This window comes from Coregonus clupeaformis, chromosome 26 (genome assembly GCF_020615455.1).
Source record: "Coregonus clupeaformis isolate EN_2021a chromosome 26, ASM2061545v1, whole genome shotgun sequence".
Lineage (NCBI taxonomy): Eukaryota > Metazoa > Chordata > Actinopteri > Salmoniformes > Salmonidae > Coregonus > Coregonus clupeaformis.
In genome coordinates this window covers 44474268-44489518 of record NC_059217.1, presented here as the reverse complement: position 1 = coordinate 44489518, position 15251 = coordinate 44474268, and the positions used below count along the sequence as shown (strand labels likewise).

At 43.4% G+C, this 15251-nt stretch overlaps 1 protein-coding gene across 2 annotated transcripts in view; it reads left to right on the top strand.

Annotated features, from left to right (window-relative positions):
- The window catches only part of LOC121540786 (neuroplastin), a 50628-nt gene that overhangs the window by 31019 nt on the left and 4358 nt on the right, over positions 1–15251 (top strand). For both annotated transcript variants that reach the window (XM_045207880.1, XM_045207879.1), the window contains exons 2-5: positions 7458–7632; positions 9444–9538; positions 14441–14574; positions 14862–15135. In XM_045207880.1, the coding sequence (XP_045063815.1) occupies positions 7458–7632; positions 9444–9538; positions 14441–14574; positions 14862–15135 (678 nt within the window). The remainder of the gene's footprint in view (positions 1–7457; positions 7633–9443; positions 9539–14440; positions 14575–14861; positions 15136–15251) is intronic.

Sequence of the window (15251 nt, the reverse complement as noted above, 5' to 3'; positions counted from 1 at the left end):
ATGTATGACATTCCTGGGAGTGTGTAAACTTACATTTTGTATTACCATATCATTTTTGTATGTTCTCTATAGTTATGTACTTGAAAATGTATCAATTGACTAATTCGGCACATTTGGGCAGACTTGATACAAAAATAGTCCAGTATTGCAATGCTTCACTGGATCAATCTGAAACTTTGCACACACACTGCTGCCATGTAGTGGCCAAAATCTAAATTGCGCCTAAACTGCAATATTATATTGTGGCCTTTCTCTTGCATTTCAAAGATGATACATTCTTTTTTTAATACGCATGTTTGTTTGTTTGTATTATCTTTTACCAGATCTAATGTGTTATATTCGCCTACATTCATTTCACATTTTCAAATGGTATCAAGAATATGCATATCCTTGCTTCAGGTCCTGAGCTACAGGCAGTTAGATTTGGGTATGTCATTATAGGCGAAAATTGAAAAAAAGGTTCCGATCCTTAAGAGGTTAATGGTTCAAACAGCCGACCAATCAGCTTGTTACAAATGCTTTCAGCTTGCTGATATGGAAGGGCACTCAACATGCTCTGCACTGAAACAAATGACAGATTATTGGCTGAAAGAAATTGATAGTAAGAAGATTGTGGGAGCTGTTTTGTTAGACTTCAGTGCAGCTTTTGATCATAACCTATTGCTGAAAAAACTTAGGTGTTATGCATTTGCATCCTCTGCCTTTTGCTATGAATTGAGAGTTACCTATCTAATAGAACACTGAGGGTTTTCGTTAATGGAAGCCTCTCTGCAAATTCAGTTGACTGTGGTGTATCCGCAGGCAGCCAGCTGGGGCCATTATTGTTTTTCTGTTTTTACAAATGACCTCCCGCTGACCTTGAATAAAGGCTGTGTGTCTATGTACGCTACAACTGAACAGTATACACGTCCGCTGCAACAGTAAAATCAATAACTGAGACACTTAACATAGAGCTCCAGTCAGTTTTTAGAATGGGTAATTAGCAATAGGTTGGTGCTAATTATCTAAAAAGCGAAGCATAATATTTGGGACAAATCACTTGCTCAACGCTAAACCTTGTTTAGATCAATTATTGAATAATGTGGCTATTGAGCAAGTTGAGGAGACTAAACTGCTGGGTGTAAACCTAGATAGCAAGCTTTCATGGTCAAAACATATAGACTCAATGGTTGCTAAAATTGGACGAGGTCTGTCCATGATAGGGTGTTGCTCTGCCTTGTTGACATCTCAGTCGACCAGACAGGTCCTACAGGCCCTAGTTTCGTCGCACCTGGACTACTGCCTAGCTGTGTGGTCATGTGTGGCAAAGAAGGACATAGGTCAATTACAGTTGGTCCAGAAAAAAGTAGCACGTATCGCACTTAGATGTACATGGAGGGAAAGTGTCCGTAACATGCATGTCAGAACTCTCTGTAACCCCAGGTAACTCAAACTAGCAATAAAACCAGATTCAAAAACCAGATACAATAACACCTTACTGCACAAAGGGGATTATGAAGTGACACAGCCATTTTATATATATTGTATTGTAATTTGCACCTTATTATGTAATAGGCCTAGATATTGTGTGTATGTACTGATATTTAGGATATGTGTGACATTTTAAATGTATGTATTTCAGTCCTTGACTAATAATATTACAGTGAGGGAAAAAAGTATTTGATCCCCTGCTGATTTTGAACGTTTGCCCACTGACAAAGAAATAATCAGTCTATAATTGTCAAGGTGCTGATGTGGATGCGGTGGTGAAGTCAAGCGCAGGACACAGAGGAATAAGTCAAGACGACTTTACTAATCACCTCTATAGGTACACACAAATAAACGACCTCAAAAACACAAGAGGCGAAACAAATACGCGAGTGCGTAAAATCACCACGAAATGCCAAGGTACCGAACCTATACATACATGACAGGCGGACAATAACACACAAAATACAAACATAACATAGGGGAACTTATAGGTGACATAATCAATACAGAATACGAAACAGGTGCACTAACTAGACATGACAAAACAAACATCGAAAACATCAACGGTAGTAGCTGTACTCCGGGGATGACCTGAAGCCTGCCCGAGCAAGGAGGAGGACAGCCTCGGCGGCATCCGTGACAATAATTTTAATGGTAGGTTTATTTGAACAGTGAGAGACAGAATAACAACAAACAATCCAGAAAACGCATATCGAAAATGTTATAAATTGATTTGCATTTTAATGAGGGAAATAAGTATTTGACCCCTCTCAATCAGAAAGATTTCTGGCTCCCAGGTGTCTTTTATACGGTAACGAGCTGAGATTAGAGCACACTCTTAAAGGGAGTGCTCCTAATCTCAGCTTGTTACCTGTATAAAGACACCCGTCCTACAAGCAATCAATCAATCAGATTCCAAACTCTCCACCATGGCCAAGACCAAAGAGCTTTCCAAGGATGTCAGGGACAAGATTGTAGACCTACACAAGGCTGGAATGGGCTACAAGACCATCGGCAAGCAGCTTGGTGAGAAGGTGACAACAATTGGTGCGATTATTCGCAAATGGAAGAAACACAAAAGAACTGTCAATCTCCCTCGGCCTGGGGCTCCATGCAAGATCTCACCTCGTGGAGTTGCAATGATCATGAGAATGGTGAGGAATCATCCCAGAACTACACAGGAGGATCTTGCAACTGGGACCATAGTCACCAAGAAAACAATTGGTAACACACTACGCCGTGAAGGACTGAAATCCTGCAGCGCCCGCAAGATCCCCCTGCTCAAGAAAGCACATAGACAGGCCCGTCTGAAGTTTGCCAATGAACATCTGAATGATTTAGAGGACAACTGGGTGAAAGTGTTGTGGTCAGATGAGACCAAAACCGAGCTCTTTGGTATCAACTCAACTTGCCGTGTTTGGAGGAGGAGGAATGCTGCCAATGACCCCAAGAACACCATCCCCACCGTCAAACATGGAGGTGGAAACATCATGCTTTGTGGGTGTTTTTCTGTTTTCTCCTTCCCTCAGCCAGGGCATTGAAAATGGGTCGTGGATGGATATTCCAGCATGAAAATGACCCAAAACACACGGCCAAGGCAACAAAGGAGTGGCTCAAGAAGAAGCACATTAAGGTCCCGGAGTGGCCTAGCTAGTCTCCAGACCTTAATCCCATAGAAAATCTGTGGAGGGAGCTGACGGTTCGAGTTGCCAAACGTCAGGCTCGAAACCTTAATGACTTGGAGAAGATCTGCAAAGAGGAGTGGAACAAAATCCCTCCTGAGATGTGTGCAAACCTGGTGGCCAACTACAAGAAACGTCTGACCTCTGTGATTGCCAACAAGGGTTTTGCCACCAAGTACTAAGTCATGTTTTGCAGAGGGGTCAAATACTTATTTCCCTCATTAAAATGAAAATCAATTTCTAACATTTTTGACATGAGTTTTTCTGGATTTTTTTGTTGTTATTCTGTCTCTCACTGTTCAAATAAACCTACCATTAAAATTATAGACTGATCATGTCTTTGTCAGTGGGCAAACATACAAAATCAGCTAACCCATCTAACCCACCTAACCCATCTAACCCACCTAACCCATCTAACCCATCTAACCCACCTAACCCATCTAACCCACCTAACCCATCTAACCCACCTAACCCATCTAACCCATCTAACCCACTTATCCCATCTAACCCACTTAACCCACTTAACCCACTTAACCCATCTAATCCATCTAACCCACCTAACCCACTTAACCCACGTATCCCATCTAACCCACCTATCCCATCTAACCCACCTAACCCACCTAACCCACTTAACCCATCTAACCCACCTAACCCACCTAATCCATCTAACCCACCTAACCCATCTAACCCACCTAACCCATCTAACCCACCTAACCCACCTAATCCATCTAACCCACCTAACCCACCTAATCCATCTAACCCATCAAACCCATCTAACCCACCTAACCCATCTAACCCACTTAACCCATCTAATCCACCTAACCCATCTAACCCACTTAACCCATCTAACCCACCTAACCCATCTAACCCACCTAACCCATCTAACCCATCTAAACCATCTAACCAATCTAACCCATATTTAATTTTGTCCTTCTGTGTTCTTTCATATTTAATTCTTATAAATGTTATGTTTATGCATGTTAGGGTGAAAAGGAGTATCTAAGAGCTAGGCTGAATTGGTTGATGTCATGTCATCAGCTTCAGTATGAGTTGGGAACTATTTTAACATGGGTTTGGACAGTCAGTCATGGATTTACATTTGAGTCATTTAGCAGACACTCTTATCCAGAGATATGTACTGTATCTATACTGAACAAAAATATAAACACAACATGCAACAATTTCAAAGATTTGACTGAGTTATAGTTCATATAAGGAAATCAGTAAATTGAAATAAATGCATTAGGCCCTAATCTATGGATTTCACATGACTGGGAATACAGATATGCATCTGTTGGTCACAGATACAGTGGGGAAAAAAAGTATTTAGTCAGCCACCAATTGTGCAGGTTCTCCCACTTAAAAAGATGAGAGAGGCCTGTAATTTTCATCGTAGGTACACGTCAACTATGACAGACAAAATGAGAAATTTTTTTCCAGAAAATCACATTGTAGGATTTTTAATGAATTTATTTGCAAATTATGGTGGAAACTAAGTATTTGGTCAATAACAAAAGTTTCTCAATACTTTGTTATATACCCATTGTTGGCAATGACACAGGTCAAACATTTTCTGTAAGTCTTCACGGTTTTCACACACTGTTGCTGGTATTTTGGCCCATTCCTCCATGCAGATCTCCTCTAGAGCAGTGATGTTTTGGGGCTGTCGCTGGGCAACACGGACTTCCTCAACTCCCTCCAAAGATTTTCTAGGTTGAGATCTGGAGACTGGCTAGGCCACTCCAGGACCTGAATGCTTCTTACGAAGCCACTCCTTCGTTGCCCGGGCGGTGTGTTTGGGATCATTGTCATGCTGAAAGACCCAGCCACGTTTCATCTTCAATGTCCTTGCTGATGGAAGGAGGTTTTCACTCAAAATCTCACAATACATGGCCCCATTCATTCTTTCCTTTACCGGATCGTCGTCCTGGTCCCTTTGCAGAAAAAACAGCCCCCAAAGCATGATGTTTCCCACCCCCATGCTTCAGCAGTAGGTATGGTGTTCTTTGGATGCAACTCAGCATTCTTTGTCCTCCAAACTACGACCGAGTTGAGTTTTTTACCAAAAAGTTATATTTTGGTTTCATCTGACCATATGACATTCTCCCAATCCTCTTCTGGATCATCCAAATGCACTCTAGCAAACTTCAGACGGGGCCTGGACATGTACTGGCTTAAGCATGGGGGACACGTCTGGCACTGCAGGATTTGGTCCCTGGCGGCGTAGTGTGTTACTGATGGTAGGCTTTGTTACTTTGGTCCCAGCTCTCTGCAGTTCATTCACTAGGTCCCCCCGTGTGGTTCTGGGATTTTTGCTCACCGTTCTTGTGATCATTTTGACTCCCACGCAGTGAGATCTTGCGTGGAGCCCCAGATCGAGGGAGATTATCAGTGGTCTTGTATGTCTTCCATTTGCTAATAATTGCTCCCACGTTGATTTCTTCAAACCAAGCTGCTTACCTATTGCAGATTCAGTCTTCCCAGCCTGGTGCAGGTCTACAATTTTGTTTCTGGTGTCCTTTGACAGCTCTTTGGTCTTGGCCATAGTGGAGTTTGGAGTGTGACTGTTTGAGGTTGTGGACAGGTGTCTTTTATACTGATAACAAGTTCAAACAGGTGCCATTAATACAGGTAACGAGTGGAGGACAGAGGAGCCTCTTAAAGAAGAAGTTACAGGTCTGTGAGAGCCAGAAATCTTGCTTGTTTGTAGGTGACCAAATACTTATTTTCCACCATAATTTGCAAATAAATTCATTAAAATCCTACAATGTGATTTTCTGGATTTTTTTTCACTTTGTCTGTCATAGTTGACGTGTACCTATGATGAAAATTACAGGCCTCTCTCATCTTTTTAAGTGGGAGAACTTGCACAATTGGTGGCTGACTAAATACTTTTTTCCCCACTGTACCTTAACAAAAAAGGTGGGGGCGTGGATCAGAAAACCAGTCAGTATCTGGTGTAACCACCATTTGCCTCATGCAGTGCGACACAACTCCCTTCGCATGGAGTTGATCGGCTGTTGATTGTGGCCTGTGGGCGTTGTCCTACTCCTCTTCAATGGCTGTGCGAAGTTGCTAGATATTGGTGAGAACTGGAACACACTGTCGTACACGTTGATCCAGAGCATCCCAAACAGGCTCAATGGGTGACATGTCTGGTGAGTATGCAGGCCATGGAAAAACTAACATTTTCAGCTTCCAGGAATTGTGTACAGATCCTTGCAACCATAGGGCCGTGCATTATCATGCTGAAACATGAGGTGATGGCTGCGGATGAATGGCACGACAAGGACTCAGGATCTTCAAATTGCCATAGATAAAATGCAATTGTGTTCGTTGTCCGTAGCTTATGCCTGTCCATACCATAACCCCACCGCCACCATGGGGAACTATGTTCACAACGTTGACATCAGCAAACCGCTCGCCCACACGACGCCATACACATGGTCTGCGGTTGTGAGGCAGGTTGGACGTACTGCCAAATTCTCTAAAACAACGTTTTATGGTAGAGAGGTGCACCTGTGTAATGATCATGCTGTTTAATCAGGTTCATTATATGCCACATCTGTCAGGTGAATGGATTATCTTGGCATAGGAGAAATGTTAACTAACAGGGATGTAAACAAATTTGTGGCTAACATTTTTGAGAAATAAGCTATTTGTGCATATGGACAATTTCTGGGATGTTTTATTTCAGCTCATGAAACATGGAACCATCACTCATACTGTAAGTGTACGGCTCTGGTATGGGAAAGTACTCATACTGTAAGTTTACGGCTCTGGTATGGGAAAGTACTCATACTGTAAGTGTACGGCTCTGGTATGGGAAAGTACTCATACTGTAAGTGTACGGCTCTGGTATGGGAAAGTACTCATACTGTAAGTGTCTACTACTTATTATGCTTGTTTAAAGTGAACTACAGGGTCATTTAGTAACACAAGCCTGTGTGATGTCTCAATCAGGGCTGGGATCAATTCCATTTCAATTTAGTCAATTCTGGAATTACGCTGAAATTCCAATCCAATTTTCCTCATTGCTTTTCAACTAATTTCAATTAAATACGTTGAAAATTACAAGAGTAAGAAAAAGAAGAATAAGAAACTATTTTAAATGAAATTGACCCCAACTGATTTGAAATGGAACTGACCTTAACCCAGGTGTCTTATTGGTGTTTCAGAGCCTTCCGTCAACTGAAATTTAAATGTTCCTAATTGTTTTTCAAGGAATTGGAATGTCAGTTTACTTCATGAATTGAATGTATTGAAATTGAATTGGATATTGGAAGTTTCTTATTGGTGTTTCAGAGCCTTCCATCAGCTCGTCGGACCACATCACGCTGCCCAGTGATCACCACAGCCTGCCCCTCACCCTGCAGTGCAACTTAACTGCAGCCCATGGTGCCCACATCGAGAGCTTCTGGATGAAGAATGGGGAGGAGATCGAAGAGACCCGCGGAGAGAGAGCCAACACTGAGTACTAGTAGGTCCCTATCTATAACCCATAACCCTAACCTTAACCCTAACCTTAACTCTAACTCTAACCTTAACCCTAACCTTAACTCTAACCCTAACCTTAACTCTAACCTTAACCCTAACCCTAACCCTAACCTTAACCCTAACTCTAACCTTAACCCTAACTCTAACCTTAACCCTAACTCTAACCTTAACTCTAACTCTAACCTTAACCCTAACTCTAACCTTAACCCTAACCTTAACTCTAACCCTAACCTTAACTCTAACCCTAACCTTAACCCTAACCTTAACTCTACCTTAGCCTGACCTTGCTCTACCTCTCCTAACCCTAACCTAACCCTAACCTTGACCCTAACCCAACCTGCTAACCTGTAATCCTAACCTTAACTCTGACCTTAACCTTAACCCTAACCCTAACCTAACTCCTAACCTTAACCTAACCTAACTCTAACTCTAACCTTAACTCTAACCTTAACCTAACCCTAACCTTCAACCTTAACCTTAACCTAACCCTAACTCCTAACCTTAACCCTAACCCTAACCCTAACCCTAACCCTTACCTTAACTCTAACCTTAATCCTAACCCTAACCCTAACCTTAACCCTAACCCTAACTCTAACCTTAACTTTCCATATTAGATCTTATTGGGTGTGATATTCAAGGGTTTTCTCTTTCATATAGAGAGGGGTGAGAACAATTTAACTGTAGAACAACAACAGGCTTTAAAAAGGCTGAGACATAATCAAGATATAGTTATTAAACTTGCAGACAAGGGATTTAAAATAGTGATAATGGATCAAACTTCGACACCTCATAGAGGCTAATAGACAATTGAATAACCCTAAGCATTCTCAGTCTCTACAATTGGAAACTCAAAGTATGAGTGTGCAAAGTGTTGTATATGATTGAGTGTGTAAAGTGTTGTATATGATTTAGTGTGTAAAGTGTTGTATATGATTGAGTTGGTAAAGTGTTGTATATGATTGAGTTCGTAAAGTGTCCTGCATCGGTAGAGCAGATAAACTGACAGAGTTGTATGTGCACTTCCGCACACATGGTAGGGAGTTGAACAATAGCAGGCCTTGAGTCTGGTGGTCCAAGGCCCCGAGGCTGCCCTCAGAATGGCGGTGGATACAAAGGTTGGGGACCACGGTCCCTAACAGCCTCAATGAGATAGAATAAACGTTTCTCGGACTACGATGGTTTGATGTAATGACACTGGGGGAGTTGATGATGGACCCAATACCTTCCATTTTTTAAATGATTTATTAAAACCTATTTGGAGGGGATGGGAGATTGCCTTGCAGGTTTTACCGTGTGTGTTCTTGTGAGACATGAGGGACATAATATGGCACTTATGCTAATTATTTGTTATTTAGTTTCTTTTAACTATTTTCCGTGTTAAATATAGCACTTCTGATGTTTTATTTAGCATGGTTTTGCCTTGTGAGATATGGGGGGGGGGGCATAAGGCACTTATCTGTCTTCCTATTTTCTTATTAGATGTAATAAAGCACTTATTGGTTAATAAAGCAGATGGGTTGGACCCTCTTGTCTCTCCCCCAGTGTAGGAACTTAAAAATATATTTTGATGATTGATTGGGGGCTTGGAGCACCCTTTGCAATCCTCTCCCTGAACTTCCCCCCTCAGACCTATTTAGTATTGTGTTGAGGATCCCCACATGTCACGAGGGAGACAGGGGTTCATTTCTCTGATGGGGAGGGTTGAACATATAAGTGTTGATTAACATTGAAAAGATCCTCTCTACTGTGTTGGATTTCTGGGGCTTTCTTGATGTTTGTTTTGTGTAAATCCAGCCTGAAGAAGCCCCGAGGAGAGGATGCAGGGGAGTACATGTGTGTCTACACCGTCAATATGGACCCGCCTGCTAACGCCACCATCGAGATTAAAGGTACGACCTATCTGTAACCCTCTGTTAACATAACATAGTGTTGTATGGGGTTAGCCACACCATCGAGATTAAAGGTACGACCTATCTGTAACCCTCTGTTAACATAACATAGTGTTGTATGGGGTTAGCCACACCATCGAGATTAAAGGTACAGTACGACGCCCACCCACCAGTGTTGAATGGTAATGGATATGATTGATCCTAGACTGATGCATCATTCCAAGGCGCTATGATGACCTAATATGACGCCCAAGGCCACATTTATGTGTTATCTTTAAACAGCACTGTCATATAGTCCTGGAAATAGCGCCTTTCATAGAGCCCCCCAGCCTACACAAGACCTGGGTTCAAATACTATTTCAGGTATTTCAATTACTTTTCAATATATTTCCAAAACAAGTGTTCAAATAACCTTTATTTGAAAAAAACAAGTAGTACAATATTGGAATGTATTTGGAAATACACTTGGAAAATATTTGAAAATACTCAAATACACTGACTCAAATACACTTGTCAGTGTTGATGTGGATGCGGTTGAGGAGTCAGACGCAGGACGCATAGGCTGAGTCACACAAGACTTTACTAACTGTATAAACAATACAAAATAAAGGACCTCAAAACCAGGAGGCGAGCGACAACGCAACACAGTGCGTCACAATAAACAAAGTCCAGAGTACTGCACAGGTGACACCAACGGACAGGCGGAAACACACAAACTAACGAAAACAACACAGGAAACTTATAGGGCACATAATCAGACCCAAACGGACACAGGTGTAAAAAAAGTATTTAAATAACAAATACTAAAATACACATGTATTTGTCCCCAGGTCTGGCCTACACCACCATTGAGTGTTGAATGTTAGACCGTTTATTAGGTACACCTTGTTCACGAAAATGGATCGCTCCTACAAACAGTGAGTCACGTGGCCGTGGCTTGCTACTGTATATAAAGCAGGCAGGCAGGCATCGAGGCATTCAGTTACTGTTCGATTGAACGTTAGAATGGGCAAAAGGAGTGACCTAAGCGACTTTGAGCGTAGTATGATCGTCAGTGCCAGGGGCGCCGGATCCAGTATCTCAGAAATGGCCGCCCTCCTGACACGACAGTGTCTAGGGTTTACTGAGAATGGTGCGACAAACAAAAAACATCCAATCAGCGGCAGTCCTGTGGGCGAAAACAGCTAGTTGATGAGAGAGGTCGAAGAAAAATGGCAAGAATCGTGCAAGCTAACAGGCGGGCCACAAACAGACAAGTAACGGTGCAGTACAACAGTGGTGTGCAGAACGGCATCTCGGAATTCGTCGATCCTTGTCACTGATGGGCTATTGCAGCAGACGACCTCACCGGGTTCCACTCCTATCAGCTAAAAACAAGAAGAAGCGGCTCCAGTGGGCATGTGACTCACCAAGTGAGTGGAAAAACATTGCCTGGTCCGACGAAAGCTGTTGCGTCATGCTGATGGCAGAGTCATGATTTGGCGTGGCTATAACATGTAGTGGGCAGTAATATTTGATACACTACATTATATAAACATCACATGCGACTTGTAATAAGACTAAGCAATTAGCCTACTAAAATGTTTATCTGACTCCATAAAGACAGTTAGCAATATGCAAGAGACGATAGTCGAGTTTACAGTAGTAGGCAATGAAGAAATGTCTGAGAACGGAATTCTAAATACAAGAGTATTTCATTACTTAAGTTACAAGGCATTATTCTGAGAGAGGGAGGGAGAGAGAGAGAGAGACAAAGAAACCAAGGCTTGTGCCATGGTCCATAGCTCATGGGGGAGAGAGAGAAAGAGTGTAGGTATCTCACCACAGCAAGTCTGGAACATAAGATAAATCATCTTTAATCTAAGACCCTTTTATAAGCATCTGAGTTGTTTGGATTCAGAATCTGAGTTGTTGACCAATAGCATTACTGTAAAGGTAACATCTATAGATCTATACACAGTACAGGAAATGGGCTGGATCGCCCCACATCTATAGATCTATACACAGTACAGGAAATGGGCTGGGTCGCCCCACATCTATAGATCTATACACAGTACAGGAAATGGGCTGGGTTCCCCTACATCTATAGATCTATACACAGTACAGGAAATGGGCTGGGTTCCCCTACATCTATAGATCTATACACAGTACAGGAAATGGGCTGGGTCGCCCCACATCTATAGATCTATACACAGTACAGGAAATGGGCTGGGTCGCCCCACATCTATAGATCTATACACAGTACAGGAAATGGGCTGGGTTCCCCTACATATATAGATCTATACACAGTATAGGAAATGGGCTGGGTCACCCCACATCTATAGATCTATATACAGTATGGGAAATGGGCTGGGTCGCCCCACATCTATAGATCTATACACAGTACAGGAAATGGGCTGGGTCGCCCCACATCTAAAGATCTATACACAGTATAGGAAATGGGCTGGGTCGCCCCACATCTATAGATCTATACACAGTACAGGAAATGGGCTGGGTCGCCCCACATCTATAGATCTATACACAGTACAGGAAATGGGCTGGGTCGCCCCACATCTATAGATCAAATAAAATAAAATAAAATAAAATTTTATTGGACACATGCGCCGAATACAACAGGTGCAGACATTACAGTGAAATGCTTACTTACAGCCCTTAACCAACAGTGCATTTATTTTTAATAAAAAAAGTAAAATAAAACAACAACAAAAAAGTGTTGAGAAAAAAAGAGCAGAAGAAAAATAAAATAACAGTAGGGAGGCTATATACAGGGGGGGTACCGGTGCAGAGTCAATGTGCGGGGGCACCGGCTAGTTGAGGTAGTTGAAGTAATATGTACATGTGGGCAGAGTTAAAGTGACTATGCATAAATAATTAACAGAGTAGCAGCAGCGTAAAAAGATGGGGTGGGGGGGCAGTGCAAATAGTCCGGGTAGCCATGATTAGCTGTTCAGGAGTCTTATGGCTTGGGGGTAGAAGCTGTTGAGAAGTATTTTGGACCTAGACTTGGCACTCCGGTACCGCTTGCCGTGCGGTAGCAGAGAGAACAGTCTATGACTAGGGTGGCTGGAGTCTTTGACAATTTTGAGGGCCTTCCTCTGACACCACCTGGTATAGAGGTCCTGAATGGCAGGAAGCTTGGCCCCAGTGATGTACTGGGCCGTACGCACTACCCTCTGTAGTGCCTTGCGGTCGGAGGCCAAGCAGTTGCCATACCAGGCGGTGATGCAACCAGTCAGGATGCTCTCGATGGTGGAACTGTAGAATTTTTTGAGGATCTGAGGACCCATGCCAAATCTTTTCAGTCTCCTGAGGGGGAATAGGATTTGTCGTGCCCTCTTCACGACTGTCTTGGTGTGTTTGGACCATGATAGTTCGTTGGTGATGTGGACACCAAGGAACTTGAAGCTCTCAACCTGTTCCACTACAGCCCCGTCGATGAGAATGGGGGCGTGCTCAGACCTATTTTTTTTCCTGTAGTCCACAATCATCTCCTTTGTCTTGGTCACGTTGAGGGAGAGGTTGTTATCCTGGCACCACACGGCCAGGTCTCTGACCTCCTCCCTATAGGCTGTCTCATCGTTGTCGGTGATCAGGCCTACCACTGTTGTGTCGTCGGCAAACTTAATGATGGTGTTGGAGTCGTGCCTGGCCATGCAGTCATGGGTGAACAGGGAGTACAGGAGGGGACTGAGCACGCACCCCTGAGGGGCCCCCGTGTTGAGGATCAGTGTGGCAGATGTGTTGTTACCTACCCTTACCACCTGGGGGCGGCCCGTCAGGAAGTCCAGGATCCAGTTGCAGAGGGAGGTGTTTAGTCCCAGAATCCTTAGCTTAGTGATGATCTTTGAGGGCACTATGGTGTTGAATGCTGAGCTGTAGTCAATGAATAGCATTCTCACGTAGGTGTTCCTCTTGTCCAGGTGGGAAAGGGCAGTGTGGAGTGCAATAGAGATTGCATCATCTGTGGATCTGTTGGGGCGGTATGCAAATTGGAGTGGGGTCTAGGGTTTCTGGGATAATGGTGTTGATGTGAGCCATGACCAGCCTTTTAAAGCACTTCATGGCTACAGACGTCAGTGCTACGGGTCGGTAGTCATTTAGGCAGGTTATCTTATTGTCCTTGGGAACGGGGACTATGGTGGTCTGCTTGAAACATGTTGGTATTACAGACTCAGTCATGGACATGTTGAAAATGTCAGTGAAGACACTTGCCAGTTGGTCAGCACATGCTCGGAGTACACGTCCTGGTAATCCGTCTGGCCCTGCGGCCTTGTGAATGTTGACCTGCTTAAAAGTCTTACTCACATCGGCTACAGAGAGCGTGATCATCTATAGGTCTATACACAGTATGGGAAATGGGCTGGGTTGCCCTACATCTATAGATCTATACACAGTATAGGATTTTTTAATTTTTTAATTTTATTTAACCTTTATTTAACTAGGCAAGTCAGTTAAGAACAAATTCTTATTTACAATGACGGCCTACACCGCCAAACCTGGACGACGCTGGGCCAATTGTGCGCCGCCCTATGGGACTCCCCAATCACGGCCGGTTGTGATACAGCCTGGAATCAAACCAGGGGGTGTGTAGTGACGCCTCAAGCACTGAGATGCAGTGCCCTAGACCGCTGTGCCACTCGGGAGCCCTACATCTATAGGTCTATACACAGTATAGGAAATGGGCTGGGTCGCCCCACATCTATAGGTCTATATACAGTATGGGAAATGGGCTGGGTCACCCCACATCTATAGGTCTATACACAGTACAGGAAATGGGCTGGGTCACCCCACATCTATACGTCTTTATTATGTGATAACATGGTATTAGTACTAAAACGTATCATTGCCTTCCTTTTTTTTTAAATGTCCTTTGTTCTCATTGGTCGTTTCCCCTCATTCCAGCTGGTCCTGACATCATAGGCCACAAGCGTAGTGACAATAAGAATGAGGGTCAGAAAGCCCTGCTGTACTGTAAGGCCACGGGATACCCCTACCCCATCTGGACCTGGCGCAAACTGGACAACGGGTTCTACATGGTACGTTGTTGTTGTTGTTGTTGTTGTTGTTGTTGTTGTTGTTGTTGTTGTTCTTCTTCTTCTTCTTCTTCTTCTTCTTCTTCTTCTTCTTCTTCTTCTTCTTCTTCTTCTTCTTCTTCTTCTTCTTCTTCTTCTTCTTCTTCTTCTTCTTCTTCTTCTTCTTCTTCTTCTTCTTCTTCTTCTTCTTCTTCTTCTTCTTCTTCTTCTTCTTCTTCTTCTTCTTCTTCCCATGACCATCATTCCTCATGGCACAACCATAATCTCTCTCCCCCTCCCTCTCCCCACAGGACATCAACAACTCCTCCGGTCGTTTCTTCATTAACAACAAAGACAACTACACTGAGCTGAGCATCATCAACCTGGACATCGGCTCCGACCCAGGGGAGTACCAATGTAACGCCACCAACATATTCGGAACCTCGTCCATCGTATCTGTGCTGCGGGTCCGGAGCTACCTGGCCTGGCTTTGGCCTCTGCTGGGCGTCCTGGCCGAGGTCATCATCCTGGTCATCATCATCGTGGTCTACGAGAAACGCAAGAAGCCAGACGACATTCAAGATGGTGAGTCGGAGTCAGAGCATATCAGCCATGGCGGCCATTTTGGTTTTCTGGTTTGTGGTTCGTTCTCCTCATTTCAATGTTGTTTTTGTTGTTGTTTGTGGTCAAATATAGTTTGC